Here is a 12,407-nt window from a genome sequence, read left to right on the forward strand (position 1 = left end):
ATGAAGCGAGTTCACAGCCTTCTGAAGCACTGTTTCCTATCTCACCACCTCAGATTATCAGATTCTCCTCCTGACCCCATCACTGAGACCACACACTGCACCTTCAGGGACAGAGTTTTAACCATCGCAGCCCAAACTCTCTAAACCCTCTCCCTTTAAACATCCACTTCAAACCAACTCAAAACTGTCCTTTTCAAAATAAAAGTCTACGACCCATAATTCTTAATTCCTCTCCTATCTCCCAAGTGGACTAGAGATAGCTGTATATGGTTTCAAACATAGTGACAAAGGAAAAAGCAGACTGAGTGCAGGAGGAAGTGCTGAAAATACTCAGGCATCTGGCTTATGTGTGTTTGCTCTGGACGTTTTTTCCAACAGGAATCTAATTTGGACAAGAACCTCATACAGCCTGGCTTCATAAATCTGAAACAGACTTTTCCTTTGCTCAGTCCAAATCAGAGTCAGGAAGCTCTCTGCTCTCTGTGCTTTAAGTCTTCACTGTGTGACCTATTGAGGAGCGTCAGCCTCGCACACAGTCATAAACTGGATATGAGCAACATAAATCTGCAGACAAAGTCCAAGTTGCTCAACCAGCTTTTTCACAAAATGGTCTCAAGGCAAACTTTACGATACCTGTACCAGTCCATCACTCTGCAGGCGAGGCCCCTTGTTCCTCTCGTGAGGGTTTCTTGAAAATTTTCATTATTTTAATAAAGTGTAAAGCTGATTGAGTGTCCTGGCATGCCGATGTGTTGTTTTGACACCAGCTGAGTCCCCTTTGGTGCTCCATGTTCATGTTTTTGTCGTTCATTGCCTGACAATGAATCCCGCTCCTGTTCATACTGAAGTGGTTGTTTTGCTGGCAAAGCTTCTGCACGAGTGGAGCGAAACGGAAAGGCTCAGGCTCGCTCTCTGGCACTCTAGAAACGTGTTAAATATTTATCAGCTTCTGTGCGACCCATGGAGATACAGCTGGTTTGACTCTGCTTACATATTCCCCAATTTACCCCACGCTTGTCCCCACTCTGTAATAAACTGGACAACTGGTTCGTAACAGCTCATCCTGCTGATTTGTTGCCTCATTACGACTTCTCTCCGGCCGGGCTTCAACAATTGTTAGCGTTATTTCACCCTGGAGGTTTTACTCCTGTACTTTGTCTCCATTTAGACCTGTCGCCCGTTTTCTCATTACAGAGGTTGTTGCTGAAAACGTGACATTAATGTGACGGCGTGTTCATTTAAAGAGACAGAAGCTTATTTAAACCTGCAGAGATGAATGCCTCGTCTGAGCCTGAGTCTTTTTCCTCGCCCTCGGTGCAGCCACGCCTTTCACTGCAAACCAAACCAAACACGCATGTAACAGAGCCAGCCGTAACATGCACATTAATGGACCATGTGTGATCACTTTGGGGGATGTAACGAAGCCTCATGAGACGATTAAAAGGGCGATCAGTGAGATGGAAAATGAAACCCTTTTTAGACAGCACAGGGCGCCATCTGCCTTTGACTTTTCTTATCTGGAGCTGAAAATTTTGCAGTTTCCCACACATAGATGAAACCAGTACAAATTGTACAAGTTTATCTAGTGTCCAGTTTTATATCAAGATGACTATCCCCATCTGATAAATGTGTATTTGATCTCTTTCACTGATGTTTTTTGTATTCTCAACTTAAAAATATATATATATATAAACAGAGATGAACACCTTACAACTGTACTCTTATTACCATACAACATCATTCTCTCAATATTACATTTATATTATTACCTTTCACTTGACCTTACAACCTTATTTTGTAATGAGGTGTTTCCTTTTTAACTTAACAACTTTCTTGTAAAATTTAAACTTTGTTTTAGTACTTATGATTGCATTACCACGACACAACAAAGAGATTCTTGTTACATTATAACTTCAAACTGTTGCAGCTTTATTTTTGCAATCTCTATATTTTTACCTGCTTTGCCCCCATTTTTTGTAAAAAGATTCAGTGGAACAAGAGGGAGAAAGCCATGTTACAGATGGCGTCGCTCCAGCAGAGCTAATTTTTCCTAGGATGCTAATGCACCCAGCACCGAAGGCAGCAGAATAAGAGCTTGAACATGAACTGAATCACTTCAGACTTTCAAGAAAGTTGTGTATGAATCACATCCTGAACCCAGCGTTGAGTGTAACGTTACATCCTTTATTCATGGTGTCCACATGTTTGAGAAATGTCTGTTAACCTGACGTCTGCTGCTCTCTGAGTAACATCCAGATGAACTGTTGGGTTTTGTTTTTGGCTTCTTCACACACATTCATAACACAGCTTTTTAAACCTGCTTCAGTGTTCACTCCAATGTTCAGCATGTGTTTTCATCCCGGTGTGCACCTGCTTGCGTTTGAAACATGTGACGGCATGCTGAGGACTGTGTGTGTGAGTCAGATTCACAAAGTCTGAACAGGAGGAACAGAAATGCGTCTTTTCTCCATCCATCCATTCATTTACAGCACTGAAAATATGCACCTACACCTCAGCAATCTTGTGTTTTTTCTCTTTCACTCTTCAACTGTGGAGCTTTGCCTGAACATGTCCTTATTTTTAGATAATATGATGTGATAAAAGCTGCTGGAGCAGCGGGATATGCTCACTTTCATCAACGTGGCTTCAAGTTCTCACTCACAAAGTCTCATCCACATCCTCAAGCCCTAGTTTCTCATTCTTTCTCTTCTTTTGGGTGCAACTTTTGTGATGTTGTCCTGCAATATGCAACAAAGCATACCTCAAGAAATCTTTTTTTCTTTCTAGCTGTAATAAAAAATGAAAACCATTTATTATTCCTCTCAAATGCATAAAAGGTAAAGTCAGAAGTGGCTAAAGGTTAGGTGTTAAAACAGAGACATTACCAGCACAGATTTGTCTTCAAAAACACCAAAACTCTTCTAAAGTTCAATACTGAAATTTTACCTCTAAAATCAGGTGTGTGTGTGTGTGTGTGTGTGTGTGTGTGTCTCTTTAAATTGCATGCTAAGCCTGCATAGGTGTGTGTGTCGTCATGCTTTGCGCTCAGTGTGCTGCCTGTGTAGTCTGCATGTTTTCCATCCTTTGCCTCTCTGTGTCACTAACCCGTCTCACTGATGATCACCTTTGCCATGACAACCAATCAGCCTATCAATCAAATTTCCTCTCTGGCTCAGTGGATTGTACTCTCTCTGTCTTTCACTCTCAGTCCAAACAGTCATCTGGGGAGTGGGTGGGTTCACATTGAGACAAAAACAAGAAGAGATCAGATTTTATTGATTGAGATCAGCTCAGGGCAAGTGGAGGTCAGGACAGAAGAAAAAAAGAGAAGTGCCATAACTCCTGTTTCTTGAACTTTTCTTGAGATTTAAGTCACAAAGGCCCCTAACAGAAAGATAAAAACTAAGGTCTGAAAAACACCGTTTTAAATCACAGTATGTAAAAAAAGAAGAAGAAGAAAGAAGGTACCTGAGGAAAACTTTTTAGTCAGGAGCATAAAATATAAAGCCAAGCCAGGGCTGATGTTAAGCGTGCTTAGTGGTCTAAGTTTCAATATGTTACAATGAGTTGATTCAAGTAAGTTAAGTTACGTACGTGAAATAACATGGTTTTACATTAATGCAATATGAGTATTTTCAAAGAAAAAAAAACACACTTTTAAAATAAGTTTTGATTTGTAATTGCAATGAAATGATGGATGGTGAACTAGCATTTTGTTACACAACATTATATTATGTAATGTGATTTACAATAAATCCTATAAATAGGTTAATTCAGGACGGTTCTGATAAATTTAATTAGGTTTGATTATATTAAGTTAAGTAATACACTATGATAAGTTAAGATACATTAAAATAAATTAAGTTACCTAAGGATAGTTGCATTGCGAAGAGTTAAGTGAACAAACTTAAGTAAAGAATATTCTCCATCAGTTTATTGACATTATGACAAGTAAAGGGAAGTAAGCTTGGCTACCCTACGATAAATAAAGTTACGTTGCAATAAACTGGAAACTAATGATAAATTAAGGGAAGTTATATTACAGCTAGTTAGGTAAGTAACGCAAGGATAATTGAGTTACGAACATCTGAGTAAAATGCATTAAGTTATGGTTTCAGTGAGTTAAGTTTGGATGTTTGTGCTACAATTTTTCAAGTTACATAATAATAAGATGTTGTGTAAAGATATTTATGTCAGGATGAATTTAGTAAAAAAAAAAGTTAAGTTCCGATAATTTAAGGTATATTACAATAAGCTCTTCAATGAAAGGATAGTTATGTTACAATAATTTGAGTTATGTCACATAACAGCAAGTTTAGCCAAGTTAAGTAAGAATAGTTTTACGATAAGTTCCGTAAAGTTAAGTCTTCTCTTATGTAATGGTTATTGTCACAAATCGTCAAAAAATTGGATACAATGATACATGACAAAACCTATGACTTGATGCAAGATGAAACATTAAATATGACACTATACAGGACATTCAGGTAGGATAGGATAGATACAATGTTGTATGGTATGATATAATATGACTCAACACAACAAAATATATTAATAACATTATATGAAAAATATCATTGAGAAATTTTGGTGTATGAAAATTTTTAATGACAACTCAAGATAAATGTTATAAGAGATTTAATTAGATTTAAATAATTTCAAGGTATAAAATTAGGGAAGTTTACTGCAAATTTCAGCGAGAAGGTAATTGATTTAAAATGCTTAACTCAAGATTTTAATTATTCCTGACCAAGGGTAAAAATTGCCACATCATTGGTGGGAAATTAAGAATCATTAAACAAGGGATACACATCCAAGAAAATCATCAGAACAGTGTGTTCTTTTTAAATTTGAAGCTAAGAATGGATCTGCAAGAGCTTTAAAATTATACATATTGAATGACTAGATTCAACTTCTGTTACCAGCTCCTCTTTTTTTGTATTCTGGGGCCGATGGCTGTATCAGTGGGCCGGCCTCAGTGCTGATGTCTGCAGATGTCGGCGGTCTGTCTGCAGTGCAGTCATTGGTGGGTGCAGTGAGCCAGCTTCCTGTTACCCAAAGAGGAGAAAAAAAGAGCTGAGTCACTGTGACTGCAAACACAAACCTGTACTGCACCAGCGACCTGCTGCTCCCTGAGTTTGTTCCTGAGGCTGCAGAAAATGTATCAAAGAAACGTTCACTCAGTCAGTGCTGTAGTCTCAGGTAGTTTCTGCTCACCTCAGCCAGCTTTCTCTCAGTTGGGTATAAAGTCACTCCTGTCAGTGGTTTAGGTTTAAATCAGGGTGTTTAGACCTCAGGACACAGAGCTCAGTCTCAGGTGGACAGGAGTCATCAGATCAGTGCAGAACAGGCAGAGAAGAAAAGGACAAAGCCCAGATTTTCAGATCAGTAGGAGTTCAGCCCAGGCAGCCGAACCCTGACCTCTAAATCTTACGATGTTTGCCGTTTTTTTGTCTGTCTGTTTCTCTCTTTCTCTTTTATCAGGCCTAAGCCATCAAGATTATTCCTCCATCCTTCTCTCGTGTGTTGTCGTTCCCTCTGGCCTTCTCTGTCCCAACAAACCAACATCGACCCTGGTGCCCCTCCCCCCTCCTCGGGCAGAGACTCAGACAGCGCCCCCTGCTGGCTGTCACCTCTGTCCCCTGTTCGTCTGACAGCTGCTGGGACGTTTGGTCTTCTCTCTTCTGCTCTGATCTTTTCCTCTCTCACTAACCCCACGTAGATCAACATCTCAGAAACCGTCACTCTCTTTCTCTGTCTCACCTAACAGAAAAAAATCATTGTGTGAACTCTTTCCCCTGAGGACGTCACCTGCACATCTTTCCTCTTTCACACACCCACGTGTAACATTTTAGGAGGTGCATAGTCGGTTTATTTAAGAAGAGCAGAAAGGAGGCGAAAGATGAAAGATTTAGGAGATTAACTTCAGTCAGAGCAACAATCACATTAAAGTAGGGCTGGGCGATGCAGAAAAATAACCGTCTAATAAAGTAAAAGATGTTTATCACAGAATTTATGACACTGATGCTGCTATTTGAAAAGTCTGATAATGAGGGAAATCCATCAACAGCTTAGAGTAGAGTTTAAAGTGAGCTAAAGTTGCTTTTCACACTTCTTATGACCGTGCCATTCTTTGTTAAAGACACTTAAAGCCTAAAAAAACACCAAGCAATTCATCTCTCAGTTGTTCTGCTAAGGATACGACATGTTTGTAAGAGGAAAGGTTTTTACCACAAGCTGAATCATCCAGTCCTTTTCCCCTCAAAACAAAAGGGCCTGTATTTTGAATCAGAATAGACAATGACTGAAAAAGTTTGATACCAAATAGGGTGTTCTATTATGGCTTCTCATAAAGCTCCAGATAATGTCTTAATATTAACATTATGTTGCTTTTTATTGGCAACAGTTTCCTTGCTAGATAGTTAGCGTTTACTATCTGCATTACAGCCATGCCCCTTTGTGAAATGAATGGACACTGATGTTTTTCAAAAGTGTGACATCAAAATTTTCTCAGAATTCTAAAACTAGCTTCAGATTCTGACTTCAATCTTAAAATTATGTTGTTTTCATCAGTATCTTGAGATTAAGGCAGAATTTTATTCATAGTATAAGGATTCTAGCATTTTTTTCAATTCCAGATTTTGCTAACCCTTTTTTTGTTACACTTCTAATTCGAGTCTCAGATTAAGTCAGAATTTTTACACAAAATTCTTAGACAAGTTCAAGAAGAGCGAGAAGATCGAAGATGGAATTCTGACTTTAATCTCAGATTTCCCTCATTTCATCACAGAGTTCCACCTTTTATTAGAATTTCGGAATTATCTCTGAATTGTAACTTTTTCTCTAGGATTTGAGGATTAATGTAAAATTCAGCTTTGTGTCCCAATTTTCATTTAAATCCTAGCAGTGCCTCAGAGTCCAACCTTTATTCTCAGAGTTTAAACTGTTTCTCTCAGGTCTGAGATCAGATTTAACCCTCTGGGCTTTTAAATAATGTTTACGTTTTTTTCTGAGCTCACAAATTGAACTACAAATTCTGTTACCGAGTTCTGACTTTAATTATAATTCCTCAGCATTCTAGATTCCTCTGGATCCAGAATTCTGACTGTCCCTAAATTCCGGAATGCTTCAAAATTCCTTTTTTTTTTTCAAGACTCAGACATTTTTTTTTCAGACTTAAAAAAAAAAATGTGGTTTTCTCTACGCCTCTATTTTTACTCCTTTTAAGATTATCTCTACACAAAATATTCACTTTATTCCTTTGTGGCTCAAACAATCTCTTACAGAGAGAAGTGACCATGTGTTCATATCATGTTGGCAGCAAGCAGAAGACTGATGTTATTTCTGTTTTGAGATGCTGTTAGCCGTTACATATCCAGTTAAAATCCTAAAAGGTTTCCTCATATCAAGATAAATTTGATCTCTTCAATCTTCGCCCAGCCCTCTGCTGCTATAGAATAAATCTGTCTGATAAATTAGATCCTCATCGGTCTCTCTCTGATTCTGTTGCCTCGAGCACTAGCTTCAACCTGGTGCCTGGATTTAGCCATCATGTTATTTTTAACCTTCAGGATGTTTCTGTTGCCAATACGTGACGTTTAAATGCCTAACAGATTAAAAAATGGTACTGCATAGATTCACCTTTGTTTTTTCTACATCCACGGACTTGTTTTTGGGAAATGAGAAGGGATTTTATTTGTTTTTATAGATTTATTGACTTTGAATATCATTTTTGTAAGATTGTGTTTACATTTTTTTAACGTTATGATTCTGTTGTGGCTGAATATTTAGGCAGTGGCTTGTTAATGCTAAAAACAGGAGGAGTTCACTCATTGGTGGAGTCATGAGGAGCTCTTGTTGCCATGGTGGTTTCTTTCTATCTGCTCTTTTGTGGCTTCAGCGTCCTTGATTCGATGAGTACAGTGTGTGCAGGAGAGCCATTCCAAAGCAGTGTTATCTGAAGCGTTTGGCCTCCTGAGAAATCTAAAAGTGATAATAAAGGATTGAAGAAAGGATGCTAACGCTCTGAAATGCCTTTATCTGTGGGTGTAGGAGTAAAGCTGGTGTTAAAGCTGAACTGAAGCCTGGATCAGCGTAGTGTTCGTGTGTGTTTGTGTAGTTCTGGTGGTACAGTCACCTTCATGGAGTGTTTTCTCACACACAGGTGTCACTTTCCTCCTGTTAATTAATTCGCTGAATGTAAATGACTCTAACATCTTGGAAGTGTAAGTGTGGGCTGTGTTTCTAGATTTGAAAAGTGCATTCACTCTGCGGCTTCTCGGTATGCTTCCTGCCTTTCTTCTTCATTCCTCCTGACGAGTGCTCCTTTACTTCTAATGCAACTCTGAACAAAAAGACTACGATGTGCATCACATAATTATGACGATATTGTTGTGTTAGTGGAATGCTTATTTATTGAACTGTCTATTCTCGACATATATATATAGTGTGACTTCAGTTTCCTTACATGGAGAACTTTAATGGTAAGGTCTATAAGCACTATCTTAGTAAGTAGGACTGCATCATATTTACCATTCTGCATTGTGAAAATTATTGCATCAACACTTGTTGGTATTCTCAAATAAAGTTTTTCATTTGTGAACTTTGGTCTCTTCTCTGTATGAGTGACCCACAGCTCCCCCTGTTGGTTATAAACATGTGTTGCATCCTGAGCCCATGATGCTCAAAAGTAAATCTAACACAGCAAAAAACAGAAATAAAAGCTGGTGTTTATGGCTTATTTTCTTTTTCTTTTTTTGTCTTGTTGGACTTAGTATGAGACACGTGAAAGTCCAGAAAAATATCTTATTTCAAGATATCAAAAGACTTAAATAAAGACTAAAATGAGGCATGAATTTCTTAAAATATGAAATAAAAAAAAGTTATCTGAACACAAGAAACTTGACAAGTGTTTAAATTCAGGAGTCATTTTTGTCTGAGTTAGATAAGAAGAATCAACAAAAAAACTCATGCTTTCAACTCTCGACTAAAAACAGAAAACATTTCAGAGTTCAAAGATTCCCTAATATAAGTTTTAGAAATTTACGAACATAATTTTTCTGGATCTCTTCTAAATTTCCAACCAAACAAGTTAAACCACAGGAATTTAAATCTCCATGAGATTTCTGTTTATGTAGTGTACAAAATATCCAACTCAAAAGAGTGAAAATGATTTCAAAATTATTATTATTATTATTATTATTCAGTTTGTGTTGTTGAAACCTTTCAAGTGGTATTAGGATTGATGGATAAAGAAACCTCAGGGTTGTTCTGATATTTCCCATCATCATCAACAAAGTGGTGAACATTTTTTTTCTTAAACTCAAGGATATGTAGAAGTTTATAAATGGTACATTATTGTTTTAGTGAAACATAATCTGTTACACTTTATCAAAATTATTTTTTTCTTTCCAGATGTGTTGAACTATGCATGTTAGAAAAGTTATTTATTAATATTAGTTTGGTATCCAACTTTTTACAATGAGTCAGATGTGTTAGATAAATCCATATTTAAATATTAACAAGCATCCCAGATCTGAATTAATGAGTTAACCTTTTTGCTCTTCCACAAAGTCAGGAAAATCCTGCAAAAAGTTATTGGAAACTTTAGAAATCCACTGACTCAAATCTCCACTTACAAAGTTTTGCTGTTGATGAAATGAAAAAACAAAAAGCTCCCACTGAGCAGATTTAACACACTCTGTTAACTGGTTTGACAGTGAGGAGAAAACACAACACAACAAAGAGTGATGTTTAAATGAATGAATGGATGGAAATAATGACCTCTTTACTTCTATTGTTACTTTAACCATCTTTAAATCTTTCGGCTGTTTTTATGGTTGAATTTATGGCTAATTCGGCTCAGGGAACGAATTCTGCTTCTTTCTGGGTAAAATCCATATTTAAAGAACTCCAGTCACACTGTTTGAAAAAAAAAAAAAAAAACAGCTGAACTCCATGTTAAAGAACCCAAACACGAACATGCCTCTGTGTGTTTTGTTGGTTTGTGTGTATTGATGGTTTGTGTGTGTGAAGTGTTGACGGTTGTGTTTGTCTGCAGGACGGCAGTGGAGCTCTGCAGCGCAGCGGCTCCCTGGGTAAACTGCGAGACGTTTTGCGGCGAAGCAGTGAGCTGTTGGTGAAGAAACTTCAGGGGAACGGACCTCCTGAACCACGCAGCACCAAGTAAGACCAGGATGACGAAAAACTGCACTAAGTGCTCAGTTTTAAAACATCAAATGCAGCAAACTTCTTCAATTCTCATCACTTGTCCTCAATCTTTGGTTAACCAATTAACTCTATCTCTGTTTTTCTGCAGCATGAAGCGAGCTGCATCATTGAATTATCTGAACAAAACAAGTGACGACCAGTTCCAGGTGAGGAAAACATTACATTTAAGTCTTGGAAATTAAAACTTTATGGTCTCAGGAATAGCACCACCTCTAGCCTCGGACACAAGTGCATTAACTCCCATAAACACCTTCAAAACTACTGTGAATCATCCAGATGATATACTAAAGTCACAGCCCTACCTATTGGTCAAAAGCAGTACTACAGCATACTCTATGGTTAAAATTGCAACAGCTGCAACCTGCTCCGTCACCACTGCTTGTGGCTTTGATCTGAGTAACCTAAGGCGCGGAAGCATCAGAATGACTCCAGAACTTCCTTTAATCTTTTTGTTTTATTGTTTTATTTAATCTTTATGTGAGATGAAAAGTTTGATGATGTGTGTTTCCTGTCGTGTTCAGACTCGTGGAGGTAACTTCAGGGAGAGTCGTGGTCTGAGCTCCAGCACTGTGGACCTTTACACCGGAAACTAAACCACTCCACGTTTAGATTCTAATTCATAGGCTCGTTCTCTGAGCCTCAACAATCACCAACAACACTACCAGACCCAACAGCCTCCCAGAATCCTCTCTGTCTGACCCAAAGACTTCACATCGGAACTTTCTGTTTCCTCTGGTCTGTTTTTATATTCAGGGTGTTTTTATGTCCCTCATCAGTGCCTCCTGAACGTGAACATGTGTCTCCTTGTTATCCAGAATCACTGTGAGTCTTCTGTGGTGTCTTCCTGTGCCATTCTGCGTTTTATCCATTTAAATGTAGATTTTGTTTCCTCCAGGTCTGTTGGGTTTCAAATGATGAAGTGTAAAGCTGTTAATCATCATTTTTATTTCGTTTTAACGGTTCAATATTTGCCTGTTGAGATTTCTGTTAAAGGGGGTTGGTTTAAGCTTTGGTGAAACTTTCTGGGACTTTTTTCCTCTGTCAGTCGCACAAAGTTGAAGAAAACAGTCTCAGAGAAGAAACAGACACAATCTCAAAAACACAACCATGAAAACATCTGACTCTGAATCATGTGTAAAAAAAAAAAAAAAAACAGGGTTTGAACCTGATTGTTTGATGGATCTCTGGTGCCATGTGAGACTCACCTGCAGTCTGATTCAGGTGTAAACTGTGAACTGACATTTACAGCTCTGATACATATCCTGATTTCTGCTGCGTGATGAAAATAGATTTTGCACATTTCTTTGATCAGTGATTTTTTTTCATTGTTAGTAAAGCCACTTAATAAAAAACTGGAATATCTGTGACTTAATTTTTGTTTCTCATGTTTTTTTCTTGTCATATGTAAGAAATGTAAAATACAGAATCAACGAATCATAAATGTGGTCAGAAAGAGACGCGTTTGGTTTCATCATCCTTGTTGGCAAATGTTTGAATCTCATTCTCAAATATTCCCAGATTTCATGAATACTATGTACAGAAAAATCTGAACTACTGTGTGATCCTGATCAGAAATAAACCAACAATTTTCTATTCACAGTTTTGTTTTGATTTTTCTTTGCGATTTTCTTCAAGCCACTTAAAGCAGAGCTTTTTGAAAACCAACACTATTTAAAATGCACCCTGTAACTCTACCCAGCAGAGGGCGCTCACTGTTCACAGAAACGGTCCAAGCAACAGTTTGAGTCTTAAAAACACTACAAAAACTGTATTTTTTGAGAAAAGAAAGCAAGCTACTGTGAAATAATAGCATTAAATGAAGATTTATAATACTAAATGGAAAATTGAAGTCATTGCTGTAGCTGCTTTTGCACAAAATTCAATCAAAAACTTCTAGTAAACTGGATATATACATAAGTAAAAGAATAAAAATAATACAGCTAACTTTCTATTCCTTGATGTTGTGTTCCATTCTGCTTCGATTCCATTTCCTTTTCCAGTTGTCGTTAGGTTTGACCAATGGGAATCAAGCATTTAATGATCATAGGAATTGTTTATACCTGTATTCAAGCATCATGGACCAAAGTGTCGGATGGGTGGATGACTAAAGCATACACACAGCACGCCCCTCATTATCCCAGCTGGAGAGGAGTCTGATAGCCTCAGCGGCATGCCTC

The 12,407-nt window shown here is 37.8% G+C and overlaps 1 protein-coding gene across 4 annotated transcripts in view; it reads left to right on the top strand.

The window, feature by feature from the left end:
- klc1b (kinesin light chain 1b) overlaps positions 1 to 11,819 on the top strand; it is a 34,754-nt gene extending 22,935 nt beyond the window's left edge. For 3 of the 4 annotated variants that reach the window (XM_074676269.1, XM_074676271.1, XM_074676270.1), the window contains 3 exons: positions 10,061 to 10,185; positions 10,319 to 10,376; positions 10,752 to 11,819. In XM_074676269.1, the coding sequence (XP_074532370.1) occupies positions 10,061 to 10,185; positions 10,319 to 10,376; positions 10,752 to 10,823 (255 nt within the window). In that variant the 3' untranslated portion in view covers positions 10,824 to 11,819. Of the gene's footprint in view, positions 1 to 5,484; positions 7,338 to 10,060; positions 10,186 to 10,318; positions 10,377 to 10,751 lie in introns of those variants that run through there. The other variant, XM_074676272.1, reaches the window with a different exon arrangement.
- Positions 11,820 to 12,407: the final 588 nt, after the last annotated feature.

The sequence above is a fragment of the Halichoeres trimaculatus genome, unplaced genomic scaffold, assembly GCF_033239565.1.
Source record: "Halichoeres trimaculatus isolate MK-OKI-2021-1 unplaced genomic scaffold, fHalTri1.1 fHalTri1_scaffold_8, whole genome shotgun sequence".
NCBI classification, from domain to species: Eukaryota; Metazoa; Chordata; class Actinopteri; order Labriformes; family Labridae; genus Halichoeres; species Halichoeres trimaculatus.